Source organism: Lates calcarifer, linkage group LG6 (genome assembly GCF_001640805.2).
Source record: "Lates calcarifer isolate ASB-BC8 linkage group LG6, TLL_Latcal_v3, whole genome shotgun sequence".
In the NCBI taxonomy this organism is placed as follows: domain Eukaryota; kingdom Metazoa; phylum Chordata; class Actinopteri; family Centropomidae; genus Lates; species Lates calcarifer.
The window spans coordinates 22,974,502-22,998,632 of record NC_066838.1 but is presented as its reverse complement, the minus strand read 5'-3'; the positions used below and the strand labels follow the sequence as shown (position 1 = coordinate 22,998,632).

General features: G+C 42.4%; 1 protein-coding gene across 1 annotated transcript in view; it reads left to right on the top strand.

Moving 5' to 3' along the window:
* hspg2 (heparan sulfate proteoglycan 2) overlaps positions 1 to 24,131 on the top strand; it is an 88,568-nt gene that overhangs the window by 20,007 nt on the left and 44,430 nt on the right. The window contains 16 exon segments of the mRNA XM_051071387.1: positions 7,734 to 7,863; positions 8,172 to 8,231; positions 14,819 to 14,878; positions 18,938 to 19,047; positions 19,231 to 19,289; positions 19,577 to 19,749; positions 19,887 to 19,925; positions 20,944 to 21,069; positions 21,224 to 21,424; positions 21,501 to 21,620; positions 21,739 to 21,870; positions 22,266 to 22,410; positions 23,032 to 23,189; positions 23,305 to 23,445; positions 23,584 to 23,747; positions 23,832 to 24,011. Coding sequence (XP_050927344.1) covers positions 7,734 to 7,863; positions 8,172 to 8,231; positions 14,819 to 14,878; positions 18,938 to 19,047; positions 19,231 to 19,289; positions 19,577 to 19,749; positions 19,887 to 19,925; positions 20,944 to 21,069; positions 21,224 to 21,424; positions 21,501 to 21,620; positions 21,739 to 21,870; positions 22,266 to 22,410; positions 23,032 to 23,189; positions 23,305 to 23,445; positions 23,584 to 23,747; positions 23,832 to 24,011 — 1,998 coding nt within the window.

The window sequence follows — 24,131 nt, the reverse complement described above, 5'->3', positions numbered from 1 at the left end:
TATTTAGTTTGGGAATATCCATGCTCAGTTAGAAAAAGAAACATACTTTTGGCAGTTTAATATGAACTCCTCTGGTGCCTTTTTCTTTTCAACTTCTAAGATCACAAAGGAAACATGAATGAAGGGACTTGTTAGGCTTTGCTCTGCTGTTCTTTACACATATTTCAAGTCTTGTGATTCTGCTATCACTGAGGCTGAAAAAAGCCCATCAGCAATGGCATTTTGGTTAGCGTTAGGCTGGGGTGTCTGGTTTCACACTGTGCTTACGATTTCTGCTCTCTGTCTGGCCGTGGTGTCGCCAGGCTGTGACCCTTGGCCTAAAATATATTATGGTGACTCATAACTGCTTTGCAAATTGTACTTTTTGGAGCTGATTCAGACAGATATAAAGTATCTAACATAGGTTTATTCAGTTCATCGGTATAATCATGTAGTTAGCCACAGCCACAGAAAGGCGTGCTGACGATTTCAGCATCTTTCTTGCTATAAATTTAATTTTGCAGCAAATACCCACAATTTTATACAGTAAAGCTGGCTTAAGTAAAACCCAAGGCTTATCTTCAGCAGGCGTGGTATAAAGGTTCTGCAAGCATGTACAAGTGTACACGTGTATACATGGTTGCCATTCATCAGTTCACTCTCCTGTTCCTTTGATCTCTGCAAAGCTAGAAAGAAAAAAACAGTTGACAAATTACATTTTCTTTTTTTTTCTTTTAACGTTAATTGTTGCTCTTCAGACATCCTTTTTCGCCCTCTGCTGCTGCACCATGTACACAAGTCCACACAGGCTGGATGCTTATTTTGTAATGCCTCCCCAAACAGTAAATGTTCGTGTAAAGAGAGGGGAGTGTGTGAGGTTGTGTGGCAGATGCTGACTAGCTGGAGGCATTGCATGCTTGCCACAGAAAAAAAAATTGAATCTGGTTGTACCTCACATGAAGAGATGAAGCAGATACAAAAACACAGAAGACTATCTTATGTCTTTTTGTTGAATTTGTTTGATCATATCAAGGCAAGGAACTCTATTGATTTTACACATCAAAGTACTGTTTACAGGTCTTCGGGACTACTGCTGCATATGTGGAAAAAGCTGAATGAAGCCTTGTGTGGCTACAGAACAAGCACTCAAGTGATGTTATTTGAGGTCGCATTGGTTGGGAAATCTGGGGTTATAGAGTTAGAAAGAAGTGATCCTATCACACCTCTATAGCCTGCTCCTCGAGACTACATTAGCCACTACCATAGAAACTACCCCAAAACCCTGACCAAACTGTTGGTGGTGAAGTTGCATTGTGGGTAGTGTAGTGTAGCATCAGGTTTTGACAAGATTGTGTGTAATATAATAGACATTGTCTCCAGCTTTGCTGCAGTGATTTTGGTCATTTTTATGAAACTCAATACTGGGAATCTGACAGCTTTATATACTGCAATGCTGTTGGTTGGGTAGACCTCTAACATCTTGTCCTCAGTCCATTGCACTCTGCTGCATCACCTTTCAATTCCAGAATATATCTGAAAAGGTATGCATGTCGAGAAAGCACGAGCCCCAGTGCTTATTTCCAGTGGGAGACCAAGCTTATTGCAAAATGCATGGCATGGCCGTTGTGTGGGAGAGAGAATAAATGACCTGGGGGAAGATGGCTAGTGAGGCACTCCAAGCATTTGTTCAAAAATGCGGATTTATCCTTCACTTTTTTACTCCCTGGCCCCCTTCCCTCCTCTCCACAAGTCTCCTTTTCGGAGAAAATCCAGGCGTGTTTGTTGCACCCACGGTATTAGTCATGGAACACTTTGAGAAGACAATCCATGCATGTTGTCAAAGAGTGTTTGTCTGTTGAATGAAGAGCCTCCTTCCACTTCCTCCCAGGCCAATCACTTTGGATTAAACCCCGCAGAAATGTCAAAGAATTGCAGAGCGCAGAAGGGCCTCACTCATCGGGCCCTTTATGCAGCAGGGGCCCAGGCAGAGGTTTTAGTGTGAGAGGTGGCAGTTTGTCAGTTCACCCACCACTGCATGCAAGGGTGAAACACATGGAAAACTCTGTCTCTCTGAAACGCAAACACTCTCAAAGCTGTCTTGTTGCCACAATTTTGTTGTCAAAAATCTTGAGACATCTGCATCTCTTGCACGTGCAAACGTGTGAAGAAGGAACATTTCTCCTGGGCTTATCCTCCTTCTTCCTTCTCTTTCATCACTCTTTCACAACGCAAGGCCAAGCCAAGTTACAAAAACCCCTCCATATGTGAAGATCATCTTATGTGTAAACATGTTATGGTGTCAGCTTCATTTGGAGATTATCTTTATTTTATTCTCTCAAAAAGGAGGGATGATGCATGCAGTTTGAAATATAATGCACCTTTATCTTGGTGTGAGGCTCTGGGGATCTAAATCTCTGTGTGTACATGTACACACATAATTTATTTTTATGTTATCAAGGTGCTGTAATGGACTTGATTTAATGCAACCCTGCTATTACTCCTGCATCTACTCCACAGACCGCAGTGGGCCAAGTAAAGGGAGTGCAGGCATTTTGCAGCTAAGGCATCGCTGGTGCCTCGTAGTGCTTGATTGGGCTCCTTCTTTTCAGTTTGCTCTACCTAAAGAAAAGACTATGTGTCAAGCTTTCATCCACTTAATTCTCTGTGCAGTTTACATTCCATTCCTCCTTAGTACATGCTGCTACTTCAAGTCTAAGCAGATATTGTTAGTCTTAAAGAGGGAGAGTAAAAAGAACGAGGAGGGAGGTTAGGGAAGGATGGAAGGTCAAGAGGGTTGGGAATTCATCTTGTGAAGGTTTTCTGTGAGTGCCTGCACACTGCTTGCATGAAAGGTCACAACTTGCTATTTGAATCAATTGATTGGTATGAGCAATACGGTGTGCTGCCTTTTCAGCTTTCATCTTTCTATGTTTGCCTATCACACGCTCTGGTGGGGACAAATGCAGACAGGTTGTGTGAGCTCAGGAGATGCTTTAAATGCTAAACCTTTGCTGCCGCTATCAGGAAATAGTGTCACCTGTTTTCATGCAAGAGCATCAGTCCTGTGAGACTGATGTCTGGTATGAGCTTGGGCCACTTTCTTAGTTTCTGTAACACACTGGCTCTGCTTTTAAGATGTTTCTCACAGATTGTCCAGCAGCTGCATCTGTTGGTTTATTAGCAGAGTGGGCGAATCGAGTGGCCGTGCAGAATTCTTCTCACGCTGCTTCTGACAGGCTTTGGCTGTCACAGAGATGTAGCCAGGATGGGAATGCCGAAGCGTGGGTGTATGATAGTGTGTATCTATTTGCGCATGAAGAGTGTGGGTGTATGTTTGCATGTGCTACCACATGTCAGTGCATCTGTGCACACTCTCATTCTTACATTTGCGTTTGAAAGATATCATCAGTGGTTTTCCAGAGCATAGTATAGTCACTTAAAGTTCATCAGTTTCCAGTAACTTGCTTGACTTGCATCAGGTAATCCATCACAGCAAACTTTTGGTCATTTGTAAGATTTGTCAGTTACTCTATCATTTTTGTCGTGAAAAAAATCTCAGAAACCTCCAGTATCCCTCATATTCCTCACAAAGCCCATACATGCATATTACTTGTCCTCTAGATTTGGTTTCTGAACAAACTTTCTTGTGAATGCTATTCAGTAGCTGAATCCAAAATTTCTGATGTAAGCTTATAGGATAGGTCTGGTGCTATTCTGTATTTTTGCTCCATTGTTGTTCAATAAGTATTAAAAGACATAAGACTGCACTAAGACCCACTCTAGTTTGTTGAATGACAGAGGCACAGTTGATGCTGTGAGGACTCTTCATGATTCAGTCACAAAATTGGACTTGGATTTTAGTTTGGATTTGAGTATGTGCATAAAAAGACTAATTAATCTTAACATCAATAGTGAGTTGGTTCTATAGATTAGAGATTTTCTTTCCTATTGCCCACAGAACTGTTAGTGGGAGCCTTTCAGATGTGCTCGCTGTGAGCACAGGCTGTGCACGAGGTTGTGTTCTCTGCCCTGTGCCATTTTCCCTTTTTACAGATGTATTTATGAGGAATGAGCAATATTTTAGATTGCTCAAGTATGATGATGACATGGCCCTAATTTGCCTCCAACAGAAAACAGACAACAACCCATGCTGAAGCTTAAAATTTCTTGGTACAGTTCTTGACTTCTTGGTGAGCCTCTCTGAAAACACATGCTCAGTTTAATGCATCTCCATTTTTAGATCTATTCTATTCAATCTGTTTTCCTCTTGTTTGAGCAATGTTTGTAAAAAACTACAATACCAAGCTGTTTTAGGAAACTTTTGGCCCTTTGTCCTTTTTTGAAAAACATTCAACTATATATTCATGACTCATTTTTAAAGATTCAGCAAATAAACTTGAAGTTGATTGACAGGACAGGCTATGGTAGTTATAAGTTTTGAGAGACAGACTATTTATTGACAATAACACAAACATCAGATATGGCCAGGCTTATCTTTTAAATTAAATGCACCACCAAGGAACAGTTCTCCAAACTTAATATCATGCTGGATTTGCTGTTATATATTGAAAATCATGCAAAAGCCCCTTAATAGTTAAAGCTTCATAGTCCATGTTACCATACATTTACACTATGAGCTTCTTTTGTAACAAATTGAGGGCAAAAGGTTGTATCTATGTCATGGTCTGAAACATGTATGTTTCTGTATTGTGCTCTTATTACCTCCTAATTTTGTGCATTTTCTCTGACAATATAGTAGATACCAAGCAAGAACCAGTTAGGGAGCATTAAAGTACAGTAGGTGTGGTAAATATAGAAAAGTGAATGCTGCATTAGCCACCATGGCATTATCTCAGTATCGATGTTAAGATACTAAATCCCATGATTAAATGCTTAACTTAGTGTTATCCCATTGAGTCAGATAGTGGGAAAAATGTATGAGACATTTGTCCTTGTGGTCTTACAAACAAAAGCTGTGGAGAATCAGGTAGCAGTAATCGGTTTCTTATCCATTTTGGGAAACAAAGAAGCATGAAAATCATATTGGCTGTTAATGGCCAGTAAAAATCTACATGTTGAGGAGCCAGGGTTTTTTTTTTTTTTTTTGAAATGGAGCTAACAGCAGGTCTCCAGCTGCAAGACTCAACGACAGCTGACGGTTATATCGTCTTGAGAGGATCTTGGCTCAGTCGTTTGAGTTAAACCAGTCTTTTTCCAGAGTGTGTCTGCTTCTGTCCATTTGCTTATCAATTGTTCATGGACCAAAATGCAGTTATTTCTTTTGCTCCCTCCCAACAACAGCTGGGCAAACTTAAGGCCTGTCCTCAGACTTCTGTAAAGTGTCACCTGTCTCTTATTATCTATGGGGTGTTGTTCACTTTTTCTAGAGCTGCTACTACTTCATCTTGCAGGGCAAACATTGTGCATTGTGGGCAGAGTAATTCATAAGTAAACAGTGGAATTCCTTTTGGCTGGAATGTGTGTGCTCATGTGTGTCTGTGCTGCATTTGTGTATGATATATATGTGTATGTGCGTGCCTGCTTTTTTCAAGCATATACCTGTTTGCCATATGTCCCACTGGAAATTGCACCAAGTTATTGGAGCAAGGAAAGCTTCTTAGACTCATGTCCTTTGGGTGGGGTGGAGTTCAAAGAATTATAGAGTCGGTCAAGACCTTTATCTCGAGGGAGAGATAACTTTAACACAACAGACGTGTCTCAACTCCTAGACTGAGGGTAAAGGTTGCACCAGCTTTTTGACCTAGAATGCAGTAGCATAGTGAGAAACAAATTCATATGTAGTTCACAACTCTCCCTAAGATGAGGCCAGATTGACATTCTCAAACAAGTGTAGCTTAACATGTTGGCTTTAAGATCAGGTGCAAATATGGACTCATCCATCAAAGGCTATGCTGTATGTTTGTGGAAGTTTTTGGCCAGATGGCATCCAGCGTGGCCAGATGATACCTCATCCCAAGGGAGTGGGAAGCAGGAGGTGATCACACCAATGGTTGGCTGGTCGGCACCTCTGAAAAGAATCTGGTTAGTCAGCAGTTTCCTTTTGAAAATGGCCCGGGATTGTTGTTGTAAGGGTGTTCAGTCGGGGGAGAGAGGATTTGAGGGGATAGATCGAGTTATTTATTAGCTGGAGCCATTTAAATGGGAAAACTACCATGACAGAGTTCGGTGGAAATAGGAATTGGCGGGCCATGCCAACTGGAAATGCCAGAGGTGGCATCCTGCCAGAGTCGTATCTAAACTTATAGCCGGAGTCTGGGCAGTCTGGATGCTGAGATGGTGAGAGCAGAGATAATAAACCAATACTGTGCTCCACTTGGGCCCGCACAGTGAACTTTATCAAGATGATCAGATATGAGAATTGCTGGCTAAGCTTTGTGTCTCCTCATTGAGAGGGCATATGGGTCTGTCAGGTGTTCTGCAAGGGGGAGGCAGTTCTCTGTTTTTATTTATGTGACTTAAAGTAGTTTTGTCAATAATTGCCTTTAGGGAATGTTGTTATAGATCTATACGTGTATAAGCTTGTGGGATATTCATATACCATTACTCTGCATCAAGGCTAGCTGTCTGTACGCTGCCTTAGTTGAAAGGAAATGTAGAAAACAGTGTGATAATGTAGTCTGATGTGTGCTGTGTTGTAATGGTATTATTTAAAATGTTTTGACACTAATGCTAGTATGACACCTCAGTTTTAGTACATATACCGAAACAATAATTTTCTACATTAAAGGAAGTAATAGTAAAAAAACATGTCTTTCTACAAAATAATTTGTAGCCCCACATTTGCTAAAAGAATGGCAATGTCAGTATGTATGTTTAAGCAGTACAGGAACATTTCCTGGCTAAAACAGTCTAATATTTTAAGATTTAATTTAGAAACTGAAAAGTTAAGAAAAGTGTCAAATCTGAGCAAGCATCCAATTTCAGCTTACAGAACTTAGTGGTGCAGACGCATTTCATTTGGTACCAAAAAGAATCAATGTGTGATTCCCCTCCTTAACAGTGTTTTTGCTCAGTGTAGGGCCCTTCCTGTAGCCCGGGGTCAGGCACTATTTAGTTGCACCCTTTCTATTGTTCCTTTCATATAACATGCTGAATGACATGAAGATCACAGTCTTGATTTTGGAGCAACCTGCCCATTGAGGTGTTGCATTTATTTGAGGTGTTTTTACTGCTCCCTGAGGTGACATAATGTTTCCGTAACAGATTCTTTCCTGATTCCAGTGTGAGGAGCTGGTTGTAAAGAAATAGTTTTGGTATGCTGGATTTTTTTTTACCCAGAGGGGACAGAGTTTAAAGCATACTTAAACAGATTTGTGTCATCCAGTCATTCTGATCTGAACATCAGCTGCTTTCCCTGACTTTCAGAGATTTGTTCGGTGTGTGTTTGCATGTGTGCTTGTGGATACTTATATATGTATTCATATGTGGGTCATTGCAGTCAGCTGTGAATATCTGCTGCCAACATCCACCATTTAGATTAGAAATACACACAGCAGCAAATAGCAACGATTTCTTTGGACATTTTTGCTGTGAAAAACTTTGAGCCCAGAATACAAACTCCTGAGAAATCCTCTAAGAGATAATAAATGGTAAAAGTAAACACCTCACAATGCCCCGTTTCCCGTCTTAGCTTTTGTTTTCCCTCCACCCTTCCAGGGCCCATGTATAGCACTGGGTGTAACCTTTCTCTCTGAGACTTCAACCCCCATAAATCTCTCTTGTGTTTTCCGCAGGTGACTCAGGCCTCCAAGGTGTGGGGAGAGGTCCCTGTGCCAGAGGACTTGGAGGCGGAGAAAGATGTCCCAGCGTCTCACAGCTTACTGGATGATGACGAGGACTTTGCAGCTGATGAAGCTTCAGGAGGTGGGCTTGACAGAGGATGTATGACTGCAAACCACAGCAACAGCTGCCCTTAATTCATGGGAGTTCTGTTTTTCATGATGCATTCCTTAGACAGTTAACCCATCCCAAAACTGACAACAAGGGAATGCTGCTAATCTTGATTTCATCCATATGAACAGTAACTTGCAGGATTTACGCTTTTCAAGGGGAATTTATCTCTCCTGCAGATTTAATGTTCTCCTTTTTGCATTAGTGAACAAAGCATGTGTTTTCTGTCTATGAACCTTCACACTGACCAAATCCTTATACTTCTGTTTCTTTCTCCAAAGATCTGCCCAGTGGAGAGGATGATGGAAGCACACCGTGGCCTCCAGTCACTGAGACCACAAGTAAGGGCCCAGAAAATGTACTGAATCTAACAATTCTCTGTGACAGACTTTATTTATGAGTGGAAGATCATTCGCCCTCTAAAGCTCTCCATCTGTGACTCAAGTGGCTGCGTGCAACAGAGTGTGTGTGTGTGTGTGTGTGTGTGTGTGTGTGTGTGTGTGTGTGTGTGTGTGTGTGTTCATTTGTGCATGATGTTGGTCTGTGCCTGAATGATGATGCCTTCACATCCTGCTACACCCCGTCTCCTCACTCTTCGCCAACTTGCCAGACTCTGGTCATAACACAGGGCTTCAGCTTTGTCTCTGAGACATAAACATCTCCTCTTCTCTTTCATCCCTTTAACCAGTGGCAGAGGTGACAGGACGATAAGATACATGAAAGCACGGTGAACAATAAAAGCTGCAGCAGAGCACCTCTGTTTTGCATTCCATTCACAACTGCACTTTTTCCAGCACCCTTATTTTTATGTAGACTTGAAAGGTATTTCTATGCAGGGACCCCGCCATATCTCATTGCACCTTCACAGCAGAGAGTTAATAACATATTAAACTTTGCATGATGGGTCTCTGAGTTTCCATCGATTGACTTTTTCACTGAATATTGTATATCTGCATGCTATCTGGCCTTAGCCACCAAGGATGCCTGAAGAATTTCAACTGGAAATACTTGACTTGGATAGACCATTGCTGACACTCAACTATAGCTGGATTTATGCCTGACACAACGGGGTTAAAGGATAGGTTCACACATGTATTGACATACCTATATGCACACTCTAAGTGTTCATGGTTACAGCAACCATTCTCTATGCTGGTCACAAAGAGAACCCCTCCTATAGTGTAAGTATTTTTTAAGACAAAGAAATGTGAATTTAACCTTTAACAGGAGTCCCATTGTAGATACCTATGGTCTAGACTTCAATTTATAGTCCAGGATTAGATTTTGTCCATTGGCACCCCTGCAACTCTTAATGCATGTATTCTATGTGATAGCACTGTATCATGCTTTAATTATATTCCCCACAGTATCTTTGTTTTCACTCTTTCATTTACTTTGTCATAAGTTCGAGGCTTGTCAGATGGTATGATGAATGCACGGTGAATCGTGGCTTTATGGTGTAAATAGAAATAAGAATATGAAAGCAGTGGCCGTCATCAGCATGTGTCGTCCATCTGTGCTTCCTCTTTGTTTTGAAAATCCAGCCCTGTGAGGTTTTATTCTTTGCCAGAGTGAAATAACAGTTTTTGTTTTTCACCTCCATCATGTCACACTGACCAGAGTAATCTGTCATTTCATGTTGTGTTCTGGTTTGCAAGCAAGGGTCGACAGCAGTCACACTGATTGTGAGAATCTAGTCTGAAATTTCAGCAGCTGTCTGAATTTTGCTTCAGGCTGTCTTGACTTGCCAAAGCTCCAAATCGGCCATGTGTCTCACAGTGTTCTTTAGTCGCCATCATTCCTGCCATTTTGAGGAAGCGCGGCATAGCTGTTAAGCCTACACACATAACTTCTGTGGCTATACCATAATCCCTACATCCCAACATGTTCAACAAAGTCCTATGTCTATAGAGCTTTTTTCTGTTCATAGACCTACCCATTCTTCTTGCAGAAAATTAATTTACCTAAGCAGTTAAATGAAGTATCCTAACAGATCCGATATTTCCCCTCCTTATTAGAGACAAAGGCCTTGTGGCTGTTGCTGCTTAGTTTTGTCCTTGGTGCCAGACGTTGGAACTCGACGGGTTAGTGCAGCTGATTACATCATGGCAGAGTAATTGTTTTGGTAGCAGCATTGCAAGCTGACATCAGAGCTGAGGCACATAGCATGTGCCTTGTCCACAGAAATAGCACTGCTGTGAGGCCTCGCTGAATTAGTAGGCTCGTTAAAGGAGCCAGAGGAGATTTTAACGCAGTTGACATTATGGTATTGACGGAATGTGATTGTGATGAAGTCAGTAAGGTTCAATTGAAGGTTCAGCCTGTTTTTAGCAGTGCTCCAATGAAGAACATATTTGATTAAAATTGAAGATTGATTTATCAACATGTAGTTGAAAGAAAGTGTATTTTTTCTTGTAAATGCAGTAACTTTGCAGATCATTTCAGTCGTTGAAAGATTTATTTCAGCCTCCTGCAGCAAAGTTGAGGTTGTTTTGAAGTGTGTATTTCTCTGCCAAATCCAGGTGGCAACTTTGATGCTCTACCCTTCAGGTTTGAGTCAGTTTGGCAGATACAAATGCGCAAGAAGAATATAAAAGTCATAGAATACGAAGCCAGATTGTGCTGTGTTGACAGCAAAGGATAGGAAAATATTTTCTGTTAATGTGCTCACATTTTGTGGTGTGACATGAGCCTACAAACATTCCCCATTACTTTGGTGTATTGCTTCTGTTTCCATAAATTTCCCAGCTTTTGTAACCACATAAAGGTCAGTGTTGCTTTAATGTGGCAATTAAACAGGAGGCTGAGATTATGCAGTACTTCCTTATAATATATTGTCTTATCTCAAAGGCGGCCAGACATTTGCATTCTTCTCAGTATGATCGTGGTGCTATGATTGGAAGAGGCAGGCTATTTCCATATATAGATTTGAGCATGATAGTGATGGGAAGGAAGTTCGGTTTCCTGTGCTGAATGCTGAATACTTTGCTGAGTGTCTCTGTCCTGTTGGCTGTCCAGACCATCCACCCAAGCCTCTGCCTTCCTTCCCCCGTCCACGACTGTAAAGTGCCACAGTTGCCTTCATTATGCCTTGTATCCTGTTTTGTTACTATTTGCTGAAGGTTAAGGAATTTCCATTTCCCTCTGTCTCAGCCTCATACATTGATGATGTGGATAAAAAAACACCTGGAATCTAAACTGTTTTGAGATCAGGCTATTTTGATCTTCTTTTGTTCATTGTTGTTCTTTATCCCCCCTCTCCAAAATCATAGTCTGGAATCTTCTCTGGCGATATGAAGGTTGTGTCCCATGTCCTCCTAACCTCTCATTTTGACCTCCACACTAAGAGCCCCAAAGAGATTTCTGGGAGACAAAATCTTGCTTATCTCATCTGTGAGAGCCTTTCCTTGTTCCACAGGCTCTGTTAAAGACATTCCCAGTGCACCAAGGATATTAGCCACTTTGTTTAGAAGCAAAAGAAACAAAGATTACCATGTCCTCGTAGTAATGGGTGGTGGTGGTCAGTGAGGGGCTGCTGGGGTTAAGTTTCTCCCATTGCTAATTTTGGATGAAGAGCTTGAGAATTCATATCTTTAGACTAATGCCCTGACCAGGCCAACAGATTTAGATGTATAGCATCTGCATCTATGCCAGCTGATAAATGACAGGAAATGCTTGTTTTGAAACAATGACACCAATCTATAGTTTGTACTTTGTTAATGTAAAATATATGTTATAGCTTCTTTAAAGGACCCATATCATTTTAACTACACCAGCCTGTTTTACATTATGTAAACATTAAACATTGTATATTTAGTCAGAACCTGAACCAGACTAAATGTTTAAATTGTGATCGTATGTGGTAGAGAAAGGACTATTTCTTTAAGTCAAATAAAGTGTATTAAGCTTATAGTGCCATAAACCATCACTGATTTACTCAGACTTAAGGGTCAGGCTGTCCTTGATTCATGCAGACCCAAGTAGAGGCTGACTCACAGACAGGTTGCTGTGTAGCCTCAGCTGGTTTTACTTCTAATCACATCAATTGCTACGGGACGGTTGCTGAAAAAACACAATCCAGCTTCAGATTCTTCCGTTATCTCTGGAGGAGAACAGATGTTGCAGCATAAGTGGACAATACATCAGGGTAATGTACCCTGTCTGTCAGTTTGGCCCGGGCAGTGGACAGACTGCGGCCAGGCCACCCACTCTGTGTTTCTGCCTTCAGTTGGTGATTCGTGTGTCTGAGTGGCACTGCCCCCTGTGTTTGTTTGTGCGTCCCTGTGTGTCAGATACAGGGATCCTCTTGGATAGTATGCTGGCAGCTGCAGTTATTTTGGTTCAGTCTTTGTTGTTGCACTGCTGGGGGCCCTCAAGGTGGTCACACACTGACACCAGAGTACAGGGGAGACTTGCCTCACATTATAATGGGCTTACTCCCATTTGTAGACAAGGCAGTTGTCACACAGCAGACAAAACATGGGTGCTGCAGTGTTGAAGGATGTGTTTGATTTAACCGTTGTCTGAATTGTTTGTGCCAGTCATTGATAAAAGCCTGTACCCTCCATTCACAAACAGTGACTTATCAGTATGACTGCGCAATGCACTCACAGTGGGCATTGTTCTGGAAGACCACTGCTGAATGGTCTTAGTCACAGACTTGAGCCTTATTACTGCGCCTAACTCCACGATGCTGCTCTCTGTTGTACCAATAACAAATGTGTTGCCTTGGAGAATTGGCTTGTGCCACTCCTCTTTAGGAAAGAGAGATTGCAAGTTTTATAGAGAGGACTTATATGTGTGTCTGTTTGAATGATCTTTTTTTCCTCACAGTTGTGTCAAGGACAGGCTTGTAACTAATGTATCTATTTATTTTGATGACCTTCATAATAATGTATGATGCAACAAGGAGAGAATACCTTATACTACAGCTAAGTAAACACTGAATTAGAACTTGTGGTCATTGCTGGGGTATTCCCAGATCTGAGGGTTTATTTGGATAAAGCTCCACAGTTGATCAGTGGCTTCCTGTTGAACGCTAGAGAGTATCCATGTCAAATAATACCCCTCTTGGGATTTGTTAAGCTCTTAGCTGTTTTTCTTCTGTCGGATAATACATCCAGTACATTTATAGTATATTCTGATTCTGAATGCATCACCGAGTTTGACTTATTACTTTTGTTTCTTTCATTTATTTTCTCTTATGTTTTTTTCCTGTCCGCTCATGCTGTTACACAGTGATTGCTTTGTTTCAGTCAGTGATCACGGCGCAATCTGCACATAAAAGACTGGAGAGTAACAATAAAGCTGTTACCCCCTTCTTTCACTCCCATTCTGACTCAGACAAGGATCAGAACATATCTGCAGGCTTTGAAGTAGCGGATGCTTCATTAGCTTTAATTAGTTTGGGTCACTATTCTTGAGGGAGACCCTCAGATGGTTTGGGTAGGGGAAGTTTTCCGTTAGCTGTTTCCTGACTGGACTTTGTAGACTTTAAATTGTTTTACCGTAACTCTTGCCTAGTCTGCAGTATTGTTCTCTCTAACCTCATTTACCTGCAGTTCACCTGGCAGCAGCAATTACAGTCAATCTAATAGCAAATACACCAACATTTTCTAAATCTTCACTCCTCTGAAAGACACGCCACAGCTACAATAATGGTGTATCAGGAGCCATATGTTTTTATATGTGCAGCTGTAAAACAGCTGGATCCAACACACTCACTTGATTATGAAGGAACTGTTGTTTGCTGCTGTCTGTTGAAGTTTATGGAGTGGACTCGTACTGAATCTGGATCAGAGCAGGAAAACCTGCCTTGTCAGTGCAGTTCCAGTTTATGTGCAAGAATAAACTTTTTTTTTTTTTTTCAAATCTCTATGAATTTACAAGATAAATTAGTCATTTTTTTGGAATACAGATAGATGAACAGATAGTAGAAAATATGTTGTAAACTCAACTTTTGCACAAGGGTGGCTCTCTTAAAACTCAAGAGGCCTCCTCAGCTGACATTTCAGAGCATGCCCCACGGTGTAACTGCATCCAAAGCAGTGGAAGAATGAATGAGTCACCACAAAACAGAACGTGGCCATTGTTGCCGGTGCCAATGCAGAGGGCTTAACTTTTGGTTAAAAAAAAAAAGAAAGAAAAAGATAGGCTATAATGGTGCTCAGTTCTTTCCATTTAGGAGGGAAAACAGGAAGCAGCTCCTCCCTGCATCACTGCAAAGCCCTAGGGTGGATGTGTGTGTCAGACAGCGGAGACGTGAAGAGCAGTGCATGGAAGTGTGTGTTTGGTTCATAGGATATCCTCTTTGTTCTGTTGGCTGAAGAGGAGTTGCTTCTAAAGAGATGCCCTCTGATCTTCTCTTCTTGACGCTGTCATGCAAGCAGACTTTCTTGTGTGTTTCCAGACAGACGCTTGTTGAACTCATTAGTCAACAACAACAACAAAAATAAAGAATCCCAGCCATTGTCCTATTAAGCATGACTATCCACACCATGTGGATGGTAATGATTAGTGGGACTGTTGATAATGTGAAATTGATGCTGACATTTCTAGCTTCTCATAAAATTGTGATGACAACTTTTATTTTATTTTCCTGTTGTTGTAGTATGTTTATCTTTCATAATTATTCAGCGACTCCTCCTGATTTCCTGTTTCTGTCAAGACAACTCTTTTGGCAGTTCACTTTCTGATTGTCACTTTCTATTTTCTCTCCTTGCTTCCAATCATTACCTTTCTAACTTTCCTGAAACTCTAACCTCTCTGCACCTGCCTGGCTAACTTGATCCTTCTTCCTGGTCCTTGTGTCGCTTTTCTTGTTTGATCCTTGACCTCTGGCTCTTGTCTGTGCCCCATCGACCTCTGCACCACGTCTCGTCCCCCTGTCTCTTGCTCTCTGCTCCTTGCCCTTCATTGCTTGTCATAGCACACTGGCTGGACTCCTCGCATATGGGAAACATACAGAGCCCAGTCGAACCAGACTACAGTAAGTCCTCAAGCACTTCTTTCTTTTTAATGCTGCGGTTTACCTCCTCTCTTGTCTTTGGCACACTCTCCTATCACCTGCTCCACTCAGTTATGCACTCACATTTCCAAACACACTCTCGGATAACATTCCAAGGAAGACTCAGCTTGGGCATGTAGTGTTTGAGTCCAGCGAGTCTGTTTTTCCAAGTGTCCTGAGGGCGTCTCCCACTGTTTTCTGATGCCAGTGGAAAATGATGGGGTTCTTCCATAGAGTAATAGGGTCCCATCACACACGAATGACAGCACTTGCGTTTCCAGCTGAAATCATCTTTGTAAAGATATCATGGAATGACATTATTATTCATCTGTGTGGCCAGCCAACAGTGTTCCGCAGTTTAATTTGAAAAGTGTTTTTTGTAATTTTAACCTCATGCAGATGGCTCATCTTAATGATACGAACCAGCTGTTTCATAGAATCACCGCAACATGAGTAAAAAACATGCTCCATTATATACAGTGTGGTTTTTTATGCTTATACTCGGTGCTGTGGGAGGGCAAATTAGGGCTGGCTTAATAGTGAAGCCAGAAGTTATTCCCAAGAGTTCCCCAGAGAGCAATGAGTGGACTTGGAGACAGAGTTGCTTGGCTGGCCACCAGCAAAAGGGTTAAGTAGCAGGGGTCCTGTCTACACAAGTTAAACTGAGAGAGAGGCAGTTAACATATGAATGTATTACACTGAGAGAGACGATGATGATTAAGAAAGAGATGGAGATGTGAGAGAGGAAGAGGAAAAACCCCTGGAAAGGGGAAGCATGTATTATTAAATATTTTTGATGGGGTCATTGGTGCAGTGTGGTTTGGGTCTTGCTCTTAAAGATTCCGGCTTTGCCTCACTTTCTCTCTCAGTGGCTCGGGTGGTGCTGGGTCGGTGCCGTGGGCGCTGCCTTGGGGGTTGAAGGTCAAGCCCAATGCGGCTGGGCTTTAAAGGGCATGCAGGGCTCACTGCTCAATCAAGTCTTTGTCTTCGGCATAGGCCTCTATGTGTTCAGAGGGGGCACATTGCACAAAGCCGCCACAGTTCTGCTGAACAGCTTTAATAGCTAAATAAGTTTGTGAATTAAGAGTGTGGAATGCTATTTTTCCAGACTCCTTTTTTTTCATCCCACCCGTCATGTCTGCGCTCTGACAGTTTATCACCTTTGATGGTAGCGGTGCTAGGCAAGGGGATTTCCCCCCTGCTGGAAACAGTAAGAGATGTAAAGCAGACTCTTGGTCTTGGGGTAAAAGAGCCGCTCGTTAGCAGCAGGGCACAACCGGGCTCTCTAATCAAAGGATCTTAGGCGGCGGCAGTCCCACACTCACCAGTTTGTAACGTCAAAGCGGCAAGCTCAGAGAGAGTTGGGGCTACAAGCTGCTGTTGACCTGGCGGCGAGTACCCACTCAAGTGATTAGATTATATGCGGGTCAAATGAGGCGCTTTGATGAGTAACTTTGATGTTGCCTGTCTTATGGTTCCACATTCATGCCTAACAATTATTCCTGTAAGTCTGACAGCAAGAGCCTGCACAGTAAGCACTCAGGAACCTTTCCAGGCTGTGCTAATGCCTGCGATTCTGTTGTTACATGTTCACCTCACTGTGTGTTTTCATAGTTTACTTTGTCATAAATGAGGCTTTTCCTCACCAGGAATGGGATGTCTTGTAGTGCCAGTGTTGTGTGTAAGAAAATGGCATTTAACAGTGTTAAGAGAGGACAGCTGTTTACCAGCCACAGCTCAGGCAGTGGAGCATAAGGCAGCAAGGCTCCCCACAGGCCCTTTAACACAGTGCACATACAGCATCAGTGTGAGACATAAAATCTTTAACTTTTAATTAAATAGCCCAGGGTAAGCATGATAAATGTATGTTGTCACTGTCCACTTGTCTAGTGAAACGTAATTATCTAAGGAACAGGGAAAGAGTTGAAACCCTATACACCAGGAGTGTTTGTATAATTTGTGCATGTTGTGTGTGTGTGCATGTGTGTATGTGCGCAGGCATGTGCAGATTTATTGTTTTGCGCATATTTGGGCATGTATGTTTGTAACTAGAGGCTCAGCAGATGCCTACTTAGAACATGACCCTTTCCTTTTGGCATGGCAAGTAGCATCTCACTGCAAGAAAGAGTACAAATATTGACTTCCTCCCTAAACCCACACTGCCAGTCTGAAATCAGAGGCTGGCAGGCCGATTCTAACAAAGTGTTGGCAGGAGTGTGAGAACGGGGCAGCCTGTGGGCCTGGGCTATTTTAAGTTTCATGGGCTAAGCCTGTGACATTGGAATTATAATAACACAGCAGCCATTTTTCTTGATAATGAGTTACTCATATAGCTCATTGAGATGTTTCATACAGCTGCTTATATATAGAATTAAACAATATTGACAGAGTTTCAAAACTCTAAATATAACTGCTATGGGAAAATTAATTACTGCAGTTGAATTAATCTTTTTTTGGCACAGTCAGTGGAAGATTGGGATGTAAAATCATAATGCTCTAAAGGCAGCATAACTTTAGAAACAGCTGATCCTTTGAAATGGCAAGCTTGAGATGTGGAATTGAAAATGCAAAAGATGTGTGCCATATAAAGTGTTAGTAGGACTGTTAATGTGTGAATCATCCATTTATATTTTTTAAAATGTTATTATTGTACAAGCACAGTTGCATTTGTTGCACTTTTAGCATTGTCAATGTATTTGAATTAATTAGTATGGGATTGTGCGACACTGCATAAAGATCTTTTTTATAGCCTGTTCTAACCCACTTATGTAGCAGATGGATGGAGTTTTTTTATATGCAGGGCAGTATGAGAGCAGAGAGTAAGACAAGGGACAAAGAAGATAATTCTTTTTTCACTTTGCGAAAAGAAATTGAATTGTGTCTTTTTTTTCCCTCTGGCTGCATTTCTCCAGAGTGATTAGAGGGCATGGTCAAACACAGTGTAGCAGTTTCCTGGGTTCAGTGCCTTAGGTCAAGGACACTTCATTGGGTACTGCAGATGTAAAACCAACCAGCTGCTTGCAAGGTTTTGAAAGCATATCAGTGCACCTGGGGAAAAAAATCAGCATTGTACTGATGGGATTAACCAATTTCTCCTGGCACACCGAGCAAGTTAAAACAACAGGAACTAACTGCAGCCTCTGTATGATTCATGTCTGAATCCAGAGTGCCCTATGTTCAACCAATTGACCTATGTGTTTAATGACCAGTCAGCTAACATAGCCTCTCCGTAGGCCATTGATATAATCCCTGCTGTCGCCCCCTCTGCTGCTCTCCTGCCTGATGTATTTGACTTGGTGTATGTGGAGAGAATGTTGAGGCCCCTACCCAGAGTCATCCACAGAGGATTTTCTTCTTCTTCCTCTGCTGCAGACGCTTGCACAGTAGTGATGCTGACTCAAGGTCTCACTTACCTTCCAACTCTCTGATATCATCAGCATTCAGTCAGGAGGTCTTGTGGCCTTGCTGTTTTGGCTGATATCCATGCACTGTGTATTTGAATGTTTGTGTTGATTAGGTTTCAGTACTTATTTCTATCTTTGCAACAAAGAAGCTTTATCAGCATCTGTCTACCTCTATTTGAGTATTTCAGATATGCGTCTCCATGTAACAGAAAGACATAGAGAGGGGAAGACATGCCTCGATACTGTAATTTCATGGTTATATTTGAGAGCCTGTGTCAGCGTGTGCCTCTTGTTATGGCCTATGTGTGGTGCAGCAGTGCAGTTGTTGGTTTTAGCACAGACCCAACCACAATTGAGATATGGAAATAGACGCCATAATTTGTATGTGGCTCTCATTTAAGCCACAGTCATGCTTTTCAGCTTTTACTTTCTGAAACATTTAACCAAAGGCTTTCCTAAGGGAAATATTTCCTAAACAGTATCCTGTATCACATTGTCTTTAATAGACTTAGCAACATGAATCTGGCTTATTATATCTAAACTCTGCAACAGATGGACATTAATGCTGAGCCTGTGGTCTTTGTCTGTTATTGTGTGGTTTAGCTGACAGATTCTCCTCCCCTCCCTGTGTTTCTAGTTTATTACAGAGCTCTCGTCAACTTCACCGACTCCCTCGTCTACAGCCCTGAGCTCGAGGACATCTTCTCTCCAGCTTTTAATGAGATCTCTGAAGCAGTGGTGGACACGGTATGTCCTTCCCTTGTAGGATAAACTCTACTTGTAGTCATGTACTCTAAACTAAGGCTGCCTTATAAGGTTCAGGCATGTAATTTATGACTTTGCTGATTTAAGAATGTGTGACCCTTCATCTGAAAATAAGACCCAGGCTTGTTTATTTCAACTTAACCAGGTCTGGTTTTCCCTTCACAGTTGGAGTCGGAGTACAACAGGATTCCAGGTGTCCAGACAGTCAGCGTGGTCCTCATTAAGTACGAACACAAATCCTTTAAATCACACTTTGTGACACCCAGAGTAGATACCCTACAGCTGTGTGCTGCTGCTGCTGTCTGGGTGTCTTACTCTGGCCAGGTGATATTTCTTTCTCTTTTTCCAAACTGTACAAGGCCAGGTCTGTAAGCCTGTGGAGTCAGTAATTCATCAGTAGTGAGTAATTCCTCTACGGGACATCCAAAGAGAAACCTTACCTCCTGTTTAACCCTCTGCAGTGCATGCCAGGCAGTCTGCAGCCTCACCAGGCCTTTCTTGTTCTTTGCAGGAAGGTGATAAGAGATGATGGCGTGGATGTATTTGTGGAGCTGGACGTGGGTTCAGACTACAACACCAATGACGAACAGATCCGCAGCGTGCTGTACAGTGTGGTGAAGGAGGGAGCCATTGCTTCCTACGTAACATCAGTCCAGGGCTTTCAGTTCAGAAGGCTTGGGGAAGGTAAGACGTCAAGAGGAATCCCACTCAATACAGCTGTGAAGTGACTGACTCTGTTACACAAGAGCTTGCTGTGTGTATCAAATTAAGGTCTATCAGAGCTGTAGGTAGTCTCCTTAACATTTCCCTCTGGTTTCTAGCTCAACCTTTGCCTCCCGTGGACCCTATAGCGGTGCCAGGTTTGTACTGTACCATGCCTGCTGCATGGTCACTGAGCTGACTGTACTGTAGAAACTGTAGGATGACTGTAGGGTCTTTAGAAAGAACGGTCGGGCATTTCCTTCCTTATGATGCTGAAAGTTTACGATGACCTTTACTTTATGTACAAGCAGTGGTCACGTGGTCTGAGGAATGTTTTGCATGGATGCACCAGTCTAAAGTAGACGTCTGACTGTGGTCCCTCAAGTCCAGTAGTGCACAGTGAATAAGAAAGACCTTTTGCATGGCATGAGTTTGATTAGAAATGCTGCTGTTCACTGCATTGTAAACCAGCTTTCGATTTATGCAAATTCCACCAATTCTGTACACAGGCATGGCAACTGATAGAACATAATGGTAACTTTAGCTTTGATGTCTTTACTCAGACAATAGGGTTCCCATCTGTCTGTCTGTCTTGTGTGGTCCATGTGTCTAGTGTAGTCTGGTCCATTTGTCTGTCTTGTTTCTGTAGTGTATCTATCCAGTATGTCTGGTCTAGTATGAATAGTTGAGGCTGACTACTTTAGTCTATTTAGACTAGTCTGTGTGTCTGTCACGTCTGTGAATCTAGTCTAGTCTTTTGTATCTTCGTCTGTCTAGTCTGTGGTTTTAGTCTAGTCAGTTTAGTTTAGTTTAGTCTTACACATCTAGTTTTGTCTGTCTGGTCTTTCTAGTCTGTATTTAGTTTGTCTAGTGTACCTGTCATGTTGGATTAAACACAGAAAGCTGAAAATTTAAAGCAAAACAAATATTTGCAAGAATGTCATAACATCCCTTTAAAATCTTCTCCAATGATAGTCTTCGCCATGTGTCTGAGTTGCACTCGCTGTAGTAATCTGATGTCTGAGGGACCCAGGATGCTGTTGTTTTCCACCTCATGTTTTATTTGTGCTGTGATGTGACATTAGTGTAGTGTATTGGCTGTACTGTAGCTTTGGCTTGCACGTCTTTGATGCTTTAACACCTTCCCCTCCCCCTTCCCCTCTGCATCTCTCATAGTAACCCCCAGCATCAGACCCTGCATGCCAGATGAGCACAGGTGTGGTGATGGGACATGTATCCTGATGGAATACCTGTGTGACAATAGACCAGACTGCAGAGACATGAGTGATGAGATCAACTGTGGTGAGTGGCTTCACCTTGACTGGCCGGCACGTTCTAATACGGACGGCTGTAGCATGTAATACTAGCTGGATGATGTGCTATGTACTCACTTATGGTAACTGCTCTAAGCACCCACTTTGCACATTTGCTGAGTTTAATCAGAGATTTGTTTTAGATGTAAAACTGCCACCCCCGCCAGTCTTCACCACCACTCCCACCACAACCACCACCACCAAGAAGCCCCCACGGCCTCCCGGCCCACCCGGACCCTGTAGAGCAGACCAAGCCACATGCCAGAGTGGAGAGTGTATCCCTCGAGACTACATCTGTGACGGAGAGAGGGACTGCTCAGACGGAAGTGACGAGTTCAGATGTGGTAAGTACTGCAGCCTTTGCATGTGCAAGTGCTCAGACAACAACGTGCACTCTAATCATCTTCTATCTTCTCTCAGGTACTCCATCTCCCTGTGAACCCAATGAGTTCAAGTGTAAAAATGGTCGCTGTGCCCTCAAGCTTTGGCGTTGTGATGGAGACAATGACTGTGAGGATAACTCAGATGAAACAGACTGCCGTAAGTCTCCAACATTTTACAAAATGTGCCCATTTGCTATCTTGCCTAAATTGATGTGACCTTACTTTTAACAAGTGATTAAAAGTTGCTATAAATCTCCATTTTGTCGTAACTATAGCCACCAAGGGTCCTGGTGACAGGTGTGCTCCTGAGCAGTTCGAATGCCTGAGCGATCGCACCTGCATCCCAGCCAGTTACCAGTGTGATGAAGAGCCAGACTGCCCTGACCGCTCCGATGAGTATGGCTGCAGTAAGTCTCACACAAACACCTGTCTACAGCTCTCTGCTCTCACAATCTTTCTCTCTCTCTCACGCACATTTAACTCTTTCTTATCTCACTTTTTGCGGTCACTCTTTGCTTCTCTGACTCTCCTCTATAGTCACCCTCTGAGTTCCTTTGCACAATGTGACTAATTTGCTGTGAACCCAGCTCTCTTCACAAAAGTGTTGATTGAGACACAGAGCTTTTTGTGAACCACACATTCCTCAGAACTGAAAGGGAATTGTCCTTCCATACCACACAACCATATTTCCTCTGACTTTCAGGGATTTACGAGCTTCACTGGATCGGCAAATTCCAGTCACATGCCAGCCTTATTGTACATGTGCATTAATTACATCTCTCATCTCCTTGACACTTCACAGCCCCTCCCTCTGTGACAAGCCCACCGGAAGAGTCCATTCAGGCAGCACGGGGGGCGACAGTGACGTTCACCTGTCAGGCTGTTGGAGTGCCAACACCCATTATCACCTGGAGACTCAACTGGGGACACATTCCTGTCAGCGGCAGGTGGGTTAGATGAGTAATTCTCCACCCCTCTGATTTTTAATCATCAGCACTGCAATTAAAACTAACTAAGCAAACCAGCTCATCATGACAGCACAGCAGTGGATAGAACAGCTGCATGCTGCTCCAAAGATTTTTAACATCCATGGAACTGATTTTGTTGACGCTAGTTTTGGAAAAACATGTGTTGCACTGTTTGGGTTAGCTGAACAACAAAATCTGCATGAGAGCTAATCTTCCCCAGCTGATGTGCATTAGACCAGGAAGATTTATAAAAGACCATGAATTTATTTTCTCTTTTCACCTGACATTTGATGAGTGCTCTTTGAATTTACAGTTTAACAGAGCAGTGTTTCAGTGCTAACTCATAGTTGTAGTTGGACCTGTGATTTTAATTACAGAGATATTTGTGGTGTACTCTAGCTCCAAAAGTTCCTGTTTCAGAATGTTTATTCTGGGTGTAGTCTGGTTGTGGTTAGGCAACTACAGTTGAATTTTATAGATTTTTGTGTAAAAATATTTCGTCAGAATAAAACAGTGAGACTGAGTCAGAAAGCAGGTTTTCCATTTTGGTCCATAGCATAGTCCACTGAGTTTATTGCTGTAAAAATGATCACTTCGCAGGATCTCCATGACCAGTGAGAATGGCCGCGGCACCCTCACCATTCGTGACGTAAAGGAGGCAGATCAGGGAGCCTACACCTGTGAGGCCATCAATGCTAAAGGCCTGGTGTTTGGTATCCCTGACGGAGTGCTAACTCTCACATCAAATCCCAACCCAGGTACTGAGACTTCACCTTAACTGTAGGCTCTCCATTAGAAACAAGTTTGAACAACAAACGAAATCAATGAAACAAATGAAATCAAATCAAATTATCTATGTCTTGTTCTCTTCAGGCAACTGTCCTGATGGTCACTTCAGTGTGGATGGCAGTTGTGTGTCCTGCTTCTGTGCTGGAATCACCAAGAACTGCAAGAGCACTGGCCGCTACCGCAACCAGATCAGCCTGCGTTTCACTGAGGAGGAAGACTTCAAAGGCACTGAAATTATTGATGCTTATGAAACTGATAGAGAACTAATACACTCTCAACTGAAATATTTACTTTACTCTGAATATCTTGACTATGCATACAAGTATAACTCAGCCTGAGTGAATCTGTTATCATTGCTTCCAGGAGTGAATGTCACATACCCATCCAGGCCAGGTACTCCTCCTCTCTCCTCCACTCAGCTCCTCATTAACCCTGAAATGGAAGAGTTTCAGCTCGTCGACCTATCACGCCGTTTCCTCAACCTTGACTCTTTCTGGACTTTGCCTCGCCAGTTTCTGGGCAACAAGGTAAATTGTATATTTGTTTGCAGGCTTTATTTTATTCAAGTTATGATGACACATATGTATGAAAATCTTTCCATCTGTTTTTAGATTGACTCCTACGGAGGATCCCTAAAGTTCAAGGTGCGGTACACATTGGCCCGCGGTCTGTCTGAGCCTGTGGAGAAGCCGGATGTTATACTGGTTGGAAATGGCCGCCGACTTGTGTACCGCAGAGGCAGTGGCACTCCTGCCGTAGTGGTCAACCAGAAAGAGATCAAATTCACTGAAGTAAGTCTTTGGAAAGTGCAAAAGGCAAAAGCTGTCCTAGAAAAAACAAGTGCACAATCCTGTGGTAAATTTGGTTTGATGAGAAATAGTTTTGTTAAAAAAAAATACAAAAGGTTTAAA